The following is a 17,779-nucleotide window of genomic DNA, read 5'->3' as shown; positions in this document are numbered from 1 at the left end:
GGACATCCCTAGGTACAAGTCACTATGCTTAGCTCAGCTTACTTGGGCTGAACATGTAGATCAGAACTTGGGTCAGCACCAGGTGGTTTGTTTTTATACCCCACTTTTCACTACCCAAAGGAGTCTCAAGGCCATGTCCAACTGCCTTCCCTTCCTCTTCCCACAACAGACACCCTGTGAGGTGGGGAAAATCAAACTCGCAGCTCTTAGCCGCTGAGATCTGAGCCGCCATGCAGAGACAATTAAAAAGTATGTAAACCTGTCTTGTAACGTTCAGACGTGTTAGTCTGTCGGGGCAAAACAGAAGCCCGGTGGAGCCTAAGAATCTTATCCAATTTATTTCAGAATAAGCTTTTGTGATTCAGAGCTCAATTTTTTCTGTAGTTTAAAAAAAAAAAAACCGGCCTGGTACGCCCATGCCTCCTATCTCCGGACTGACAAAGCCACGGATCTGGCTAGGTTGGGAATGCTTTCTCTGGGATCCTTTCCCTGCAACACAGGAGAACGCCCCTTCCTCTCGAAGCCCTTCATAAGGGCGCCGCTTCAGCCCTAGACGGCTCTGTGGCCAAACGCCTGGCGCGACCAAGGCTTAACCCCCGACAGCCGAAAGGCCTAGGGGCGGGGGCAGCCGCACCGGACAGCCTCTTTGCTGCGACGGCGCCGCGGACTTCATGCGCTCGGACGGTCGCCTCCGACGGCCAGCGCACAGCGGCGCCCGGGGGTTCTAAGGCTGCCTCTGGCGCCCGTCTCTCTCCAGAGACTCCCGCCGTGGGTGGAGCCCGAGCGGAGGGGAAGGGGCGGCGTCGCGGCCGCTGGGCGGGCTGTGGCCGCTGGGCGGAGCTCCGGTCCCACCTCCTCCGGCGCCGCGGGGGCGAGTCCGCGTCCCTTCTCTCCCGGCGACGGCGACGGAGCCATGGGGAAGCTGCTGGCGTTCGCCCTGCTCGGCCTCGCGGGCGCTTTCTTTGGCGCGAGGCTGATCGAATTTCGGTAAGTGGCTTGGCGGAGGCGCCACAAACGGAGCCCTTTCGCCGCCGTAGCAGGCCGGCCGCCTCCATTCCCCCCGCGGAGTTCAGCGCGTTGCTGGGGCGCGCCGAACGGGGCCGGGCTGCCGGCGCTTTGGTGCTCCGGAGAGGCCTGGGGAGGGCGCCGCGGCGGTCCTGTGCGCGCGGCTGAGGATGCCGGGGGCGACCTTGCTGCCTGCCGCTCGGTCGGGGGTCGCGAAAGCCGCGCTGGCTCTTCTCGCCACTTCAGGCGCGCTGCCGCCGCCGGCGCCCCAACTTCTTCTCGCTAGGAAGGCGTCGAAAGCGCAGCGTCCCCGTCTGCGCGCTCTCTCTTCTCCCGGAGGGCAAAGTCCTTCGCGAGCCTTCGGCCAGGCGAGGTCTGGAGGAAAGGACCTGTGGCTCTGCTGGGAGACGGACGCGCGGATCCTCCCTTGAGCCAACCCCGTCGGTGTTCCCCCGAGCCGTGCCGCCGCCTCTGCCTTCGCCCCTGCACTGAAGCGAATTCCCCAGCTTTGGCCCCCGTGTTCAGCAGAGCGCTCCATGAAAAGAGAATCCCCCAGGTTCTCTGCATGAAAGCAGAATCCTCCAGAATTCCCTTTAAATCCTAAACCAAAGAAGTTCACTGTAGTCAAAAATTAAAAGTTATATCATCTGACTTCCCAGGCTCCTTTTTTAACTTTATCTTTTAATACTTGGAGACCTTTTTGGGGGTGCAGGATAGAATAAAAGAGGTCCACAAGCTGCCTTTTGCTCAGAGCACACCTGGAAGCAGATTCCGATCCAGAAAAATTGGATTTGAAAACAGATGCATTTACACCGTCTACTTTCCCCACACCACACCCATGGTGGATCAAGTTGTTTCAAGATGGAGAACCAGCCTCCCTTCTGAAACATATTCTCCGGGTCATGCCAGCTGCGAAGGCTGTCGCTGGCAAGCGCTCCTGGCATGCAGAGGCTCCTTTGCTACACCCTCACCTCCAGGTGCAGAACTGCCTTATCTTGAGAACTGCAGAGTTGCATCTGCTTATGCAGTTCTACGACTGGCAGCTCTGCCCAGGCCTCTCTGCAGTGACTGGTATGTCACCTGCAGCCAGCTTCAGGCCAAAGGGGAAACTGGTTCCTCCCCAAGGAAACCATCTACTGTGAGCAGAGGCAGCTGCTTCCGGTGCCTCAAGCTGTAAAATGGGTAGTCAAACTGCGGCCCTCCAGATGTCCATGGACTACAATTCCCAGGAGCCCCCTGCCAGCATTTGACTACCCCTGCTGTTTGACTACCCCTGCTGTAAAAGCTCTCTGGGGCAACTTCCACGGGCCGGGTTTGCTCGCTGCTTTGACCGACTTCCACAGAAGAAAGGAGGGCTATTGAGAGATGCTATAAAGCAGGGGTAGTCAAACTGCGGCCCTCCAGAGGTCCATGGACTACAACTCCCATGAGCCCCTGCCAGCATTTGCTGGCAGGGGCTCATGGGAGTTGTAGTCCATGGACATGGAGGGCCGCAGTTTGACTACCCCTACTATAAAGGATTATTTGGGGGTTGAAAACTCCCAGTTCTTTAGTCATGAATCTGGGACATGACACTGCAAAGTGTTCTGCAAAGAAATTTTGGGAAGGTGAGGTTGGGGGTATCTGGTAGGAGACAGTCACCAGGTATACAATTTGGGATGGCTGAAAACTTGTGGAGGGGGGGCTTCATCTCTCTGTCCTAACAAGATCCACTATACTAGGGTGGGCCACCACACACAATTCTCTGTCCATTTTATATCCACAACAACCACGAGAGGACTCTTGATTTCCTTGCCGGAAGAGGCAGCAGGACAGTGGGGACTGGCCGACAGTGGGAAAGGAACTATGCAAAATGGCAGCATTCCTGGCATTCCTACTTCTTTTGCAAAATATCTCTGCAGAAAGGGAAACTTGGGTTTGTGCTTGCAGGGAACAAAACCAGGAGCCATGACCAAGTTGGCTATGAGCCGGATTGTTTAAAAAAAGCACAGGCTGGGTGGAACTAAGAAGACTTGTAGATCTGCACAAAGGATTTGTTCAAACTTTTAAAACTGGGAACTCTTCCCTGGATTTCAGAAGTAGCAATTGAATTCCAAGGGGCCTCTTGCAGTTAAGCACAGCCCATCACAGCCTGAAACATTTAAAGGCTTAATGGCTGTTGTAAACTGTTGTAATCCCCGAGCCTGCATTGCAGGGAGGGGTGCAGTTTAGCAATTATTAAATTATAAATAAATAAATAAGATGCATTGCAAAAGGCTTGTTCAGTCTGTTATATCTACTAAGGCCCCTGTGTTGCAACCTTGCCAACTACATATATTTTTTAAAAAACTGGCTGAATAGGAATGTGGCAGCCAACAATTATCTGGCCCCTACCCTGCTGTGGCAGAAGAGGGCTTGGGATAAGATAGAGGAGAGAATGTTGTAAGCCATTTACAACACATGGGAAGAATTTTGGGGTCCGGATGAAGTCAGCAACTCTGCCCAGGGGTCAGTAATAAACAGCTCCCTTCTTCTGCTAACTAGAACCCCAGGGGTACTGCTTCAGCTTCAGCAAGAACCTGTTTTGGGGTCTGTGGTGGTTTGAGTTCAGTTTGCAACATCTGAGCTCAGTCTGGGGTGGGCTGGAGACTCCTTGAATTAATTCCAGCCTACCCAGCTTGCTAGATGAGTAAGAGTAGAAGGAAGACTGTTGATAAATGGAGAGGGGGTGAGCATGGTGATCTGGCATCTGTCCAGGTGCGCCTGCAGGCACGGTGAGGCTTGGGAAGAGTGGGCTTTGGGAGGGGGGATATGGGGAGGGGGCTTTGAGGAGAGTCTCCCTGATGATAGCAGGAGGTTAAGAACTTCAGAAGTCTGCTTTCCCGGGAGGGGACCGGGAAGGGACGCAGGCCTGAGATAGAGGGTGATGTTTCAGTGAGAACCAGCCAAAAAGCGAGTTGACAGCATCCCTGATCCCAAGTGGGCAGCATTCCAGGTGTCTTGCCAAATAGGGTCATGTTTGCTGCTCTGACTGCCCCAGGGGACCTTTGGTCTCTGGCAGGAGAGGGCTGGAGAGGCTACTGGAGATTGAGCCAGAGCCTTTCTCTATGCAGGGCAGGGACTCCCCCACTGAGCACTGGCATGGGTCAAGGTGAGTTACAAGCATGAAAAAATATGCTAGCTGAGCATGACTTGTACAGGGGCAGATCTTTGATCTGTTTTCTTTAACATCTCAGGCCCAGAAAGGTAGAACATCTGGTCGTGGTGATGGGGGGGGGGGTGTCCCTGGCATCTCCTGTTAAAGGGACCAGGCAGGAGGTGATGGAAAAGGCTGGGACCCTGAGGCTGCTTCCAGTCCGAGCAGACAGTGCTGCCTTTGACAGAACAGTGGTCTGACTCAGTATACAGCAGCTTCCGTTGTTCATGCAGTCAGGTTAGAAATTCGAAGGTCTGAAGATAGCCGAGGGAGAGTAGGCTGTGGAATGGAAAGGAGAAAGGCAGTTCACTCTCCAGAGATGCCGCTGTCCTAGAGGCACTTTCCCTGGAGTGAGTCCCGCTGTATGACACAGGGCCTACTTCTGCATGAGTCCAACAAAGACTGTCCCAATTTGTTTTGAGGCCACAAGTTAAACCAGCGTGGTCAAGCAGCGTGTTAGTGTCACTAGGAATACATTTCAGAAAACAGTCATATATTCTAAATAAATAATATTTTAAGTGGATAGGTTTTTAGGAAATGAAGTGTCTGAAGGTATACCTCAGTATTTCTGGTGACTGAAGAAACTGATATGTCTATAGCCTCAGGTATTTTGACAGAGTCATACAACTGGATGATAACCTGTAGGCCTTCTAGGCCATCCTTCTGTGGGGACAGGAGGCCCTAGACCATGGGTGGCCAAACAGTGGCTCTCCAGATGTCCATGGCCACCCCTGCCCTAGACTCAACCATATTGATTTTGAAAGCATAGCATTGCCTGTTAGAACGGTTCCTGGGTTTCTCTCAGAATGCAGCGCCCTGGAAGGCCATGTGCATAAGCTTTGCCAAAATTAATGGAAGCCACACAAGGGCAGAATGGCATAGTTCTTCTTCCTATGAATGAGGCCTTTGCATGGATGATGCCTGAAGTAATTTTGCTGTAGTTTGGACCCGATGCTCTTTGTTTTTCTGCGAAGGTGAGCTGCTCAGAACGTTTAGGTCTGGGATTATTTTGCATGAGGTCTTCTAAGCAGAATGCATCTGCTGACACTGCAGTGTCACTGGAGAAGAGGGACTGTTTTCCTTCACACCTTTTTCCCCCATGGAAAATCGCCATCTCCAAACTTCTTTTACCCATGTTAGAGGGGGGGAAATGTGAGTCTTAGACCGTTTATGCACTGGAGGTTTTATGCCAGGCTGCAGGCTGTAGTTTCAGTCATGGCAGGTTGCCCCACCTCTTCCTGCACCCACATGGGGGAGCATTTGGCCCGGTGCACATCATCCACTCCCGATTTGTGCTCCTGCACGGGAGCTGAGGCAGTGAAGTTCCCAGTGCATAAACGATCTTAGTAAGGGCTATTCCGCACACCTTGGATAATGCACTTTCAATGCGCTTTGGAAGTAGATTATCTTGTTCCGCACAGCTGCAAAATCCAGCTGCAAAAGCACATTGAAAGTATATTATCCAGTGTGTGCGGAATAGCCTGAAGTTTCCCCCAGGAAAGCAGCTGCGGGGTAGAAAAAGGAGTGGGAGAGTTGAGCAGACCTTCTTTATTCCCTCACCCGTGTTGGGCTGTCCTGTAAAACCGGGTTCCACTAAGAACCAACAAACACTTTTACATTTTCTAAACGGTTCCACTTTAGGTACTCTGGTGAGAAATTCTTACATCTGCCTGCTTTGGTAATCTCTTCAAATATTTGAGAAAACTTCCTTTCTTCTTTTGTGCAACAAATCAAACATGCCCCGGGAAAGTCATTTCTGGGAAAGTCTCTCCCAGCCAGTCCTGTGGCATTTTTGTTCAGAAGGAATTTCCTTTTGGGTTCGCGGCGGACTGATCTCCCTGATAAGGTCATGCTCTCAACTGGCCCAGACTAGGCAGATCTCATTGGATCTTGGATGCTGGACAGGCCATCCCCTGGTCAGGACTGGGATTTGAGTTTGCAAAGCCAGCTGCGGTTTGCTATGCAAAGGCAGGCAAGAGCAAACCACCTCTCATGCCCTGAAAACCTCACGGGGTCACCATAAGCCACCTGCAACTTAATGACACTTGGCATGCCCATGCAAGTGAATGCAGGATTGCACCTTTAATCTGCTTCCTCCCCTTGCTTCCCTCTGAATGGTCTCAGGCTAGGTGCTCACCATGCTGTATATGGGATGATCAAAAACTGCATTGGGTCTATGCAGCCCATGCATCCAAACAGCCAGTGTCCTCCTCTCCAGCAAGAAGAAGTAGAGCTGGATCTGACAAGCCACTTTTCTCTACCAGGAGGAGTCTCTTACAAGTGGGGCTGAGATAGCTCTGGGAGAACTGTGAGAATGGCTCAAAGAGAACTGTGACTAGCCCACAGTCAGCTAGCTGGCTGCTTATGGAGGAGTGGGGAATCAAACCCGGTTCTCCAGATTAGAGTCCACGGCTCTTAAGCACTGCATTATGCTGGCTCTCAATTTAGCCTCCCTAGGTACTTTCTAATGTTTGACCTGGAGCATTGACAAAGTAGTACTTTCACTAGTTCACTGAAAGGATTGGGGCAAGACATTAACTTTGTTTATACCCCACTTCTCTCCCCTTGGAGACCCAAAGCAGCTTATATCAATTTCCTCTCTGCTATTTCTGGTCTAACGTGTACCGTGTGCATTAGGCTTTTTCCCTCCATTTTCCAAATTGTTCTGTTGTTAAACGGAGAAGGGTTTCAGCCTATAATGAATGCTGCAGGCTTTGACAAAATGCTCAATACTGCCCTTTTCCCTTGCAGGAACAGAATCAATGTCTCACGTGAACTAAAACCAAAACGGCTGCCTAATTGTCACCTCATTAAAGGAATTGGTAGGTATTGTGGCTGCTTTGCTGGAATGAGTTCCTGGAGGTTTCCACCTCTGGATCTAGTATTTGGGGGGGATTGTTTACCCATACTTGTGTTGTGGCTTATTTTTGAAGGGACTTTAATACGTGCAGTAGCTTTAAATAATAGTTTTAGAGACCAGCTATGTATGACAAATGAGGCTTTATTTCTTTTTTGTAACTTGCCCTTCAGGGAAATAAGAAAGCTGTAAACATTTGACCCTTTGTGACAGTTGAAATACAAGCCTACAGCCGTTGTGTGGGGCACACCCTCAGCTGTGTATCTCCTAGTAACATATTTCATGCAAGGGTAGATTGTGCTGGGTGGAGGCTATCAGCAGGCAGAATTGACTAGAAAAAATGAGATGTATCTAAGAAGGTAAGATGCCAGTCAGGCGCCCTGTCCCCCATATTTCATTCTAACAAAAGTGGGGGAAGGAGAGGGTCTTGGAACAGAGGAGGCTCTTCCTGGGCCTGGGCCAGGCAGAAGTTCTCCCTGAGCTGTCCTTGTGACACGGTTTGATTTGGTTGTTAGGGGAAAACCCCTTCATGCCAAGTTTGAAATAAATCATGCCAAAAGTTCCTGTGTGGCAAACGGGTAATATAGAGAACCTTCCTTGCCCATAATAAAATTAAATAAGTAAGAAACACTGGAGTAATTTTTAAATGCTTTAACATCAGCCTTGTTTGAGTGCCCTGCTTTTGGGAGTGTGTGTGTAAGTGTGGGGCAGTAAAAACCAAAGCATTGATTCCTCCTCTATAAAAAGGGGCCATAAGTCTCTTGTCCGTTGTTGCAGAAAGCTTTTCAAAGGCAGGAGCCCTGGCACACCGAGTTGTTTTCTACCTCAGGCATGAAAGAAAAGGGGCAAGGCTGGGACGGATGGGGTATTCTTCGGATGGCAATAGAAAACGGGCATTTCAATAGGTTGTCCTTCAAGAGAATCTTGTCTAGCTCCTGTTTTCTAGCCAAAGATTTCCTCCCCTTTGCTTTAGATGAAAGGGTAAAGAAAAAGGTATCAGGCAAAAGAAAAGCAGTGGAAAAGCAAAATAAATGAAAGTAGAGTCAACAAGGGAGAGAGAGAGAAACTGCAGATGCCATACACTAAAATTAAGCATGTGAAGTTCTGCAAGTTGGGATGAACCAGCAGTGCAGGGGGGTTTTGTTTACTGGAAAGGGTTTTGGAATTAACAAATAGGCTTTGGTCACTAATTTTTTTTAAAAAATCAGTATGACATTTTTAAAAAATACTTAATTCCACCATATTGATACCTCCCAAATCTGTTTCTGATCATTTTTCTTTTCTTTTCTCTGCAGAGGCAGGCTCAGAAGACATTGATATACTTCCCAATGGCCTGGCCTTCATTAGCTCTGTGAGTACTGCGGCCAATTGCAGGCCAGATTGGTCTCTTGTTAGTGATTTCATGCAACCCACTGCAATGCAGTTGCCTGTTGAGGACTACAAGCAGCAAGAATTGGGCCTGTTGATCAATTCAGTTCTTAATTTTTGTCAATTTGGGAGTCAGTGCAGGAGTGGTCATAGCCAAGGGGCAACAGGGTTACCCTGGACCCTACTCTAGGGGTGTGTGGCCTACTGTCCACTGCTCTGTCCCCTTGAAGAGCCAGCTCATGCCTGTGCCCACCTGCACTGGGCTTTGAGCAGCTGGCTTCTGCCAGCCGTGGTGGCTCCATGGCTTTGCTTGGCCACAGCAGTCGGGTAATGGCAGGGACCCCATCCAGGACTTTTGCCCAGGGCCCCAGAAACAACAAGACAGCTCCTGAGTCAGTTCAGCATATGGCTGTGTGGCTAAATGTCATGAGAATGGACAGAAGTTCTTCAGGGATCCAATGAAGGCTCATGTCTGTACTTTCCTACGGGCTGTGAAATGCTCCAGTCAATCTTTTGTCCTCATTGAACAAGTGTTTAAGTTGTGAAGGCAAAATATTTATTTGCAGTGAATATCAAGGCAACAGAAGAAGCAAAGGCCAACAGAGTTCCACAGAACAGCCAGAGCCTGGAGACTTCCCTTCATTCCCTTCCTGGACATATATGACCTTATTAAAGCAATTAGGATGGCGGCAATGACATCAAGCACGTTCACATCGTCTGGTGGCAAACTATTGATCTCAGTCTTGGCGGAATAGTCTTAACTGCCAAGTGACTGAGTTCTCCTTTACTTGTTTTTAAAGGGTTTGAAGTACCCAGGGATGCACAGCTTTGCACCAGATAAAAGAGGAGAAATACTGTTGATGGACTTGAATGAACCAAATCCTCGTCCAGTGGACGTCAGAATAAGCCGTGGGTTTGATCTGGCCCATTTCATCCCTCATGGGATCAGCACCTACATTGCGGATGGTAAGTAGAACATCCACTGGGGCGGGGGGGAAGGCTACATAATTGAAACATGGATTCCGTTGGGTAGCCGTGTTGGTCTGAAGCAGCAGAACAAAGTTTGAATCCAGTGGCAGCTTTCTAACCAGCGAAGTTTTATTCGAGGTATACACTTTCATGTTCTTATTCCTTGTACTTTGAATAAAACTTAGTTGGTCGAAAACATGCCACTGGTCTCAGACTTTGTAGAATTCAAACATGGCCCTAAATATTCCTTGTCAACCAGTGCTAAACTATCCAGCTGGAATTGATGGGATTACAGAAGTACTCATAGGGTTGCCAACTGCTTGGAAGGGAAAATATCCTATCCCTTTAATACAGGCTTAATGGGATGTTATTTACCTTCATGCTATGAAAAAGCATCAGCTTCCATGCCTGCATATTAAGCCTCTGTTAAAGGGACAGGACTTTTTCCTTCTGTTGGCAACACACTTGGCTGGGGACCATGATATTAACACACATGCACACTGAGTGGTTGCCTGTATAGCTGCCAGGTCATCGCTCTTGAGATTTCTGTGCCCCATTAAAATGACTGAAGTCCCAGGGCACAGTAGATGTGGCCTCTCCCTTGCATTTCTGTGCAGGTTGTGAAGTTCTTGGCATGGAAGGTGGAGAAGGCAGGAACCAATGAGACAAAGGGGTGGCTGGTTACCTTTCCCACTAGATTTCAAGGGATAAAACATCGGGTTAGTCTGATCCATAGAGTTGCCCAATGCCAGCTAAGAGACAAAAGCCCTTTGGTTTGTGCCAGTGTCCTTACCCCAGGCTAAGTACCTGTAGGAGGAGGAGAAGCATCTTCAGTTTTTAGCTGCTGCTAGGGTTCCCTTATGAAGCTGCGAAGGCTCGACCTGGGTAGCTCAGGCAAGCCTGATTCCATCAGATCTTGGAAGTGAAGAGGGTTGGCTCTGGCCAACCCCTGGAAGGGTGACTTCAGAGGAATATCAGAGTCATGATGCTAGGGTCCTCACTGGTACATCTTGGAGGGCCCACATCCAGCCTGAGCTGAGGCAGCTGCACTGGTTGCCAACTGCTGCCTGGATCCGGTTCAAGGTTTTGGTATTAACCTTTAAGGCTTTACGTGAGTTGGGACCCACATACTTGAGGGACCGGCTATCACCCTATGTCCCCCACAGGGCGTTACACTCTGCGGGGAAAGATCTGTTGGTCGTTCCCGGCCCTAGAGAAGCGTGCCTAGCCTCAACCAGGGCCAGGGCTTTTTCGGTCCTGGCCCCCACCTGGTGGAATGAGTTCCCGGGTGAGCTACGGGCCCTGCGGGATTTGTCAGCATTCCGCAGGGCCTGTAAAACGGAGCTCTTCTACATTACACACCTGAGGTGGTAAGGAGGGAATTGCTGCTTCTCACACAAAGTAGGAGGCTAAAGGGGCAATGTTGGGAGTGGCTTGATTTTTTTTCCATGCAGAGATTCACTTGGACTTCCTTGTTGACCTTGTCAGACTCACTTGTTCCCCCCCTCCCCCACTGTCCCTAGATGATTCCGTGTACCTCTTTGTCGTAAACCATCCACAGTACAAGTCAACAGTGGAGGTGTTTAAATACGTGGAGGATGATAACTCTCTTGTGCATCTGAAAACAATCAAGCATGATCTTCTGTATAGGTATATAATAACAGGTCTATTCTATTGGTTGGGGGAATGCAGAATAATTAAAACATTTTGTGTTTTGAGCATCTAGATAATGTCATCATATCTTATTTTGAGGCATGAAGTTAGAAAGCCCCATGATGGAAGCAGTTCTGGTCAACTAGACTATTTCCTTTTTTCTGACCGTATTATTTATAGAACAGTCTGTGAACAAGTATAAGTCATGTTAGAGCAGCACAACATACCTTATTCAGCCACTGATATGCCTCTTTGGGTTTCTTCTCTGCCTCTTCCTTGCAGTGTGAATGACATTGTGGCGCTGAGTCCAGATAGCTTCTATGCCACCAACGATCATTATTTCCCAGAGATGCCCCTGATGTTTTTGGAGATGTTTCTGAGTTTGACCTGGACAAATGTCATTTACTACAGCCCAAATGAAGTTAGGGAAGTGGCGTCAGGATTTTACTCTGCCAATGGAATTAATAGTTCACCAGATGGACAGTAAGTTGCCAGCAGGCCGAGTGGCTTGTGCTCTGCAAAGGCGTGCACGTCCAAGTGGGAGGGTAACGCTGGAGTCCGAAACAGAATTAACATCCTTCTATGTCTGTGGAACTCAGTGGGCTTAGAAGGGCGTGACTCTGCTTAGGGTTGTGCTATAGAGGTCTTCGTGGGCTTGTCCTGGTGCCAAGGTCAGGTTCTTTTCCTTTATTTGTTTGTTTGTTTGCTTGTTTATTTGGATTTTTATACTGCCCTCCCATACGGCTCTGGGCAGTTTACATAGAACGTCATAGGTTGATTTCATGGAACATCATAACAATATAACAAATACAACAATATAACAATCGTAACATAACATCAACTAGAACAATATTTTAACAGAAACAGTAACTTTGAGATGCTTAGGTGGGTTGTTATGGAGGAGGGTGTCTGAGGGGGGACCAGAAGGTGTTGTTGGCTCTGTCAGCCTCAAGCAAATGCCTGGTGGATGACCATTCACAGCAACAATAATGGTGGTCTTAGTGACGTAGTCCTTCACCTTGTCCAGGATGACGTTCTTGGATGCCCACATGAACTCCTTGTCTGACATCCCTGCAGCCGCCCTCCCTCCATGACTGGAAGGAAGGAGCTAGATAGAATGGGCTTGCCTTTCAGACCTGTTTCTTTTCCTTTCCAGGTACGTCTATGTTGCCGATATATTGGATCACAACATCCATGTCTTTCAAAAACAAGCCAATTTCAGTTTAACTCCTTTAAAGGTAGGTTTTGGCCAATGTGGATATAATCCAGATATTCAGGATATAGGTTGGATCCAGTCAGTTTCTTCAGCAAATGTCACCAAATTCCCTGCCCATCCATTGTACTTGGCTTTTCTCCATGTTGGTCTCATGAGGCTCAACATAGTCTTTTTGGTCGGCAAAAGAGTCTTAGTTTTCAAACATGGAAAAATTGGTTAGATCCAGCTCTGTATCTGAAACAGAAATGTAGATGCTGGATAGAAGACAATAAAAGCAAGATGATACATACCACCAGCAATGCAATAGATCATGATCCTTTTACTTTATAGAAGCCTCTTTCAGGAGTGTTCCGGAGTATTGCTGTCCTAATCCCTTTATTTAGAAGTCCTTCTGATCATTTCTTTACAATCTCTGGAATGATACAAGGGCGGGCACATTACTGGGCACCTCTTGTAGGCCATTCCACAAGGTGGGAGCCACCACAGAGGGTGCATGTATAATGGCAACTCCTAATGATGCCCACATACAGGATCATATTTAGGCCCCACTCTAAAAAGGAACCTAAGACCAGGTTAGGGCAGGTTGGTGCTTTTGTATAGATATCAATAATATGGAACATAGGAAGCTGCCTTATATAGAATCAGATCCCTGGTCCCTCAAGGTCAGTTTTGTCGATTCAGACTGGCCCCTGCTCTCTAGGGTCTCAGGTGGAGGTTTTACACATCATCTACAACCTGGTCCTTGCAACTGGAAATGCTGGGGATTAAACCAGGATCCTCTTGCATGCCAAGCAGATGTTCTGCCACTGAGCCCCAACCCCTCCCCACACTAATCTAGCAAATTTATTCCCTTTAGCATAGGGGAGAAAGAACTGTATAACATGTTTGCGCTAGGAAAAAGCAGTTATGTTCAGCATCATGTATTATAATTAAAAGCTTTCCTCCATGTTTGGTTCCTTCTGACTGGTTAGGTGCTACAGACAGACACTCTAATTGATAACCTATCAGTCGATCCTTACACCGGGGATATTTGGGCCGGATGTCACATCAATGGCTTCAAGCTGTTCTTCTACAGTCCAGACAACCTTCCTGGTTCTGAGGTTAGTAGACGTTTGCTTTTTCATCATGAAAAAAAATACTTGGCAGCTGTTCTGATGAAAGGTAATGAGGGAGCAGCAGAATTTATTTATTTAGTTAACAAAGCTGAAACAGTATATTTAAGCATGGCACATTAAAAGATGTAGAATCTATGTACATCAACGGACTGCATGCAGTAGTCAAGTCTGCAGCCCAGATCTCTGCATAAGATGCACAAAAGCATCTTTCTGAACTCTTTTGTTCTGGTACAGCCCTATTTGTAAGTTGCTCTTTCTCATAAGTAAATGTTTTCAAAAATTCCTGAAGAGATCTGTAAGGCTTTTGACTTCCAAGTCTGGAGGCTCTTTGTGGTTGTGAAGCAGTAGCACAGATTTTCTTGAAATTGGATGCTAAACTAATGCTTGTTCTCGCTTCATTTAAGGTCCTTCGCATTCAGGACATCCTTTCCGAGAAGCCTGTAGTCAGCCAAGTGTATGTTGATGATGGGTCCGTAATTCAGGGTTGCTCAGTTGCCACAGTGTATGGCAAGAAACTCCTTATTGGCACTGTATTTCATAGAGCTTTGTACTGTGAGCTGTAACCTGGTCATCATGGACTTTGCCACATGGAAAAGAGTCCGCATGATCTGCCACCTGCAGTTCTGAAATGGCTAAATGCAACCTGCATTGCAATCATGGTGAACTGGTATTTTCCTGGCTTTTTCTTTTCAAAAGCTAGGAATGAAAGAACTACTATGATTTTAAGAAGGAAGCAGCAGTGCTTGGAAGAAATGTTGGGTATTTGCAGGATGACTGGACTGAGGGTCAGATTATGTGTCCTTTTTGTTTTGAAAGGACAGGATATCCTACATGGATGTTTATGACTTGGCTTCAGGTCTGTGGAGGAAAATAAAGACCACCCTTAATAACTTGCTGCTGTCAGAGGTTATCTACAAACACTGTCATTCTTTTGGGGTACATAAATTTTCAATCAACTTTTTAAAAAGCTCGCAAACATTTGAGACCTTTATAAGTTGTTGTCTTTTTTTATATGTTCTACTTTGCTTGCTCCTTATGGTGATCTCACGCTCTTCTCTCCCTCACACATAGGATTCTTCCTTTTTTGCTGAGCAGCCTCTGTATCTATTTTCTTCTTATCAATTGGTCTATTGGTGTCCTATCCTGTTACATTATTATGGACTTTGATGCTGGCCCAGCCCAAGGCCTTTAGGGAACAGGCAAAATCACTGTCTTCTGCTGCTGAAATGGCACAAGAGGCTTTGGGAAGTTCATGGAGAAGGAAAGGTCAGATAGAATTGGGTAGGATGTATGAGGTGAAGGATAATAAAACTGAGGTAACTCTGTAATCATGCAAAATCCAGATAATATGTTGCCAACAGGAAAGTATTTTTGCTTTTCCGTAAGATCATTGAAACTTTGAAGTGAGAGGCTTTTTTCAATTTCTGCTTTAATATTCAAGCATACATTTTTGAGTTTCACTGACACCTTATGTTTAGAAGGCAGGAACGTACAACCAGGTTTCCCAAATCCTTCTCTACACAGACCAGGGATCACTCCTTGTTTTAGAGCTATTTTCCCTTCCACTAGGCAGGAATTATATTTTTGGACTAGAAGCTCCATCTCTTTTTGGCTTGAATGGGGATTCAGCATGATCCGCTCACTGCCTCAGCTTCCTTCTCAGTCTTCAGTCAGTCACTTCCCAACTGTCATTTCTTAACTGTCACTCAGAGGTTCTCATTCAGGCATTAATCCTTGATTGTCTGTCACACCCCTATATAGACTTTTCTAGATGGAGTGCTTATTTCAAAAGAGGGCTTGATCCCAGGCACATATGCATGTAACAGGTAGGACTAAGTGAATGGAGCTTTCTTAAAGGTGCTACTTGTCTGGCTGTGTTGTTCAGTGGGGTTAGGGGGATCTCATTCCTGTTCCAAAACAATGTTCTTGTCGGCTACAGAGGGCACCAACTGTATTGGGGTGGCTACAAGCAGCTCACTCCCTCCTTTCTCCAAGGGATTCCACACTATGGCTGGAGAGTTACTGCATCCCAAACAGTTAAGGATCCTTGAGAGGAGAGGAACAGGCCGAACAGCACTATTGCAACCCAAAAATAGAGCTTCCCTGACTCATTCTTTCGGCATCAAGTATGAAAACCATTCAGCTCCATAGTAGCGGTGTGTTTTGGTTTTAATCAGTGTCATTAAACTGCAGTAATGGTTGGATAACCTTTGGGTTAAAGGTTCTTAAAAGCAGATTACCTTACCAACTTCCCTCTTTCTACAGTACTCTGCAAAAGATTGTGTTGTTTCCCCCACATACAAAGAGCCGCTGCCTTTTGACAGAACAGCAGTGAGCTGGCAAAGAGCCTAGAACAGGTTGTGCCTTCTTATGCAAGGAGAACAGAATCCAGAGCAATTCAGACTCTTCTTATTGCAGTCCACTCTGGTACTAACAGTGCAATTTTAAGCATAGTTACACCTTTCCGTTGAAGCTTAAAATGATGGAATTCGATTTAGGATTGCCCTGTAAAAATCGGCTATGACAAATGACATTTTCTGTTTTGCAGTGGCGTTTCCTAGTAGCCTGTCATAAACAAGGCTCTTAAAAATAAATTATTTTAAGAGCATTTCTTGTTAGCAATCGTTGCTAAAGGCATAATTTTTAGCCCTTTCCAAAAGAAAACTCTCCTTGGTATCCAAGAGTGTGCTGGTTCCCTAAGAGTACCTCGGGCTGAGTCCTCACATAGTGTGTGTGGGGGGGGGGGGAAACAGCTTTCGACAGTCCTCCTGAAGGTGCTGCTAGCTTTTCACTTGAGCCTAGTAATTGCCTTTCTCGCGTGGCTTAAATTTTGTTTCTTGGTCGTACTTAAATTGCCTTTTTTTCAATGTGCCTTGCAGTAGACTAGCAAGATGCTACTTGGTCTCATGGGCTAAATCCATTCCAGCTAACAAACTGTGGTCCATTCTTGAGGAAGTCACTTAGCAGCTGCAAGGTTTCTGCAAATTTCATATATGCAGAGTGAGGTTAGCTATAGAGAAACAAGTGATCTTTGGGGGCTGTGTTGCTCCTGCCGCAATCAGAGAATGCTTGCAAACTCTTTCCTGGAGTAAGAGTAAGCGGTTTTATGTGAAATGATGACGGCTACAACACTGTGAATTTTGGCTCTGTGGTCAATGTAAGGCTGAGACAAAGATTCATGAGGCTTTTAAAAATAAATACAGAAGCCACTTTTTCAACCAGGATTGGGGAGAGGGGGACATTCTACTTTGCGTTGTTTTTTTTATCCTGTCTGTCGACCTATTTTAAAATAAATGTGAAAGGACTTTTTCATTGCATGACCGTATCCAGTCAGACACTACGGAGTTAATATGATGGCATCATGGTGCCTTGTAGCTAATCCGACTTGGTTTTGTGATGTCCTCAAGGTCATGCAAAGTGTTTCCACTGCCTTCCTTTGAAGGGGGTGGAAAGAGGGGACATATTCCTGCTGCTGAAGCCGTTGGGTTGATGCTACCTGCCTTTGCTTTGCTGCCTTGGAAGTTTATTTGCTTCTTGGTGCTTCTTGGTTCCTGCTCCCCCCCCCCCAATTCATGCCATTCCCCCATCTGGCCCAGTAAGTCATGCACAACACAGTTCTTCTCTTTTGTGAATCATTTTTGCACCCTTTCAAAAAGCAGTGTGGAAAATTACTTGAAGCGGAAGGAGTGCATTTTGCGAGGGCAGAAACATTACATTTTCCATTGAGTCCAGTGTGTATATAAGTGTAACCTTGTGGTGTTTTTGGTTAAATGGCTGCCATGAGGCCTGTCCCAATCACAGTGTGTTGGGAGGTTCCACAAGATTCCAAGGCAGGCCCCCTCCTGCAGGGGAGGCAGGTGGTTCCAGACAGAGGGCTCCTTTGGGCAAAGGGTTTTTCTGAATCACCTCCTACTCTGAGGCAAGGGAGGAAAGACAGAATTGCAACATTCTTAACATCCAAGTTTGCCTGTAATTTTTTTTAAAGGAAAACTTACTCTTTCTTGGCTTTCTATTCCAAAACATCATGTCATTGTGAACAATAAAACCATTTTGAAGTTTTACTTGGTCTGATCTCTTTTTGGACTACTGATCTGACTTGTTTTATCCTTAATTAAAAGCAGCTTGGACTATATTGTGTCTTTTTTAAAAGAGTTCCCCTACCCAAAGTATCCCAGTAATGAATATAACTATCACTTTCAGTACTAGCCACTTCAATTTGTTATAGGTGTAATAACAAATGGCTAGGCAGGGAGAGAGAGAAGAATTTGAAGTTCTGGCCCATAAATCTACACAACTAGGTTTAGCCCCAAATGCCATTTCTGCATATTTTATTTCTCTGATAAGGAAAATCTGGCCTAACTTTGGGGGGCTTTTCCACTCACACTTTAGTCAGTGAAACAATGTTTCTGGCCAGTCCCCCA

General features: G+C 46.9%; 1 protein-coding gene across 1 annotated transcript; it reads left to right on the top strand.

Annotated features, from left to right (window-relative positions):
- The first annotated feature begins 708 nt into the window (after positions 1-708).
- Positions 709-17,419, top strand: LOC143820125 (serum paraoxonase/arylesterase 2-like). The gene is made up of 9 exons (XM_077302541.1): positions 709-987; positions 6,932-7,002; positions 8,333-8,388; positions 9,206-9,371; positions 10,898-11,024; positions 11,310-11,510; positions 12,184-12,265; positions 13,215-13,343; positions 13,763-17,419. Exons 1-9 carry the CDS (start codon positions 914-916, stop codon positions 13,919-13,921), a joined length of 1,065 nt encoding a protein of 354 aa, XP_077158656.1. The 5' UTR covers positions 709-913; the 3' UTR covers positions 13,922-17,419.
- The last annotated feature ends 360 nt before the right edge of the window (positions 17,420-17,779 follow it).

Source organism: Paroedura picta, chromosome 11 (assembly GCF_049243985.1).
Source record: "Paroedura picta isolate Pp20150507F chromosome 11, Ppicta_v3.0, whole genome shotgun sequence".
In the NCBI taxonomy this organism is placed as follows: domain Eukaryota; kingdom Metazoa; phylum Chordata; class Lepidosauria; order Squamata; family Gekkonidae; genus Paroedura; species Paroedura picta.
The sequence above is the reverse complement of the archived record's forward strand: the minus strand, read 5'-3'. Positions and strand labels throughout refer to the sequence as shown.

Excerpts from the sequence above, each read along its gene's own strand:
- LOC143820125 (XM_077302541.1), top strand. The coding sequence starts at position 914 with ATGGGGAAGCTGCTGGCGTTCGCCCTGCTCGGCCTCGCGGGCGCTTTC. Across the intron at positions 988-6,931 it reads GCGAGGCTGATCGAATTTCG|GAACAGAATCAATGTCTCAC; the intron begins GTAAGTGGCTTG and ends TTTCCCTTGCAG. Across the intron at positions 11,511-12,183 it reads AATAGTTCACCAGATGGACA|GTACGTCTATGTTGCCGATA; the intron begins GTAAGTTGCCAG and ends TTTCCTTTCCAG.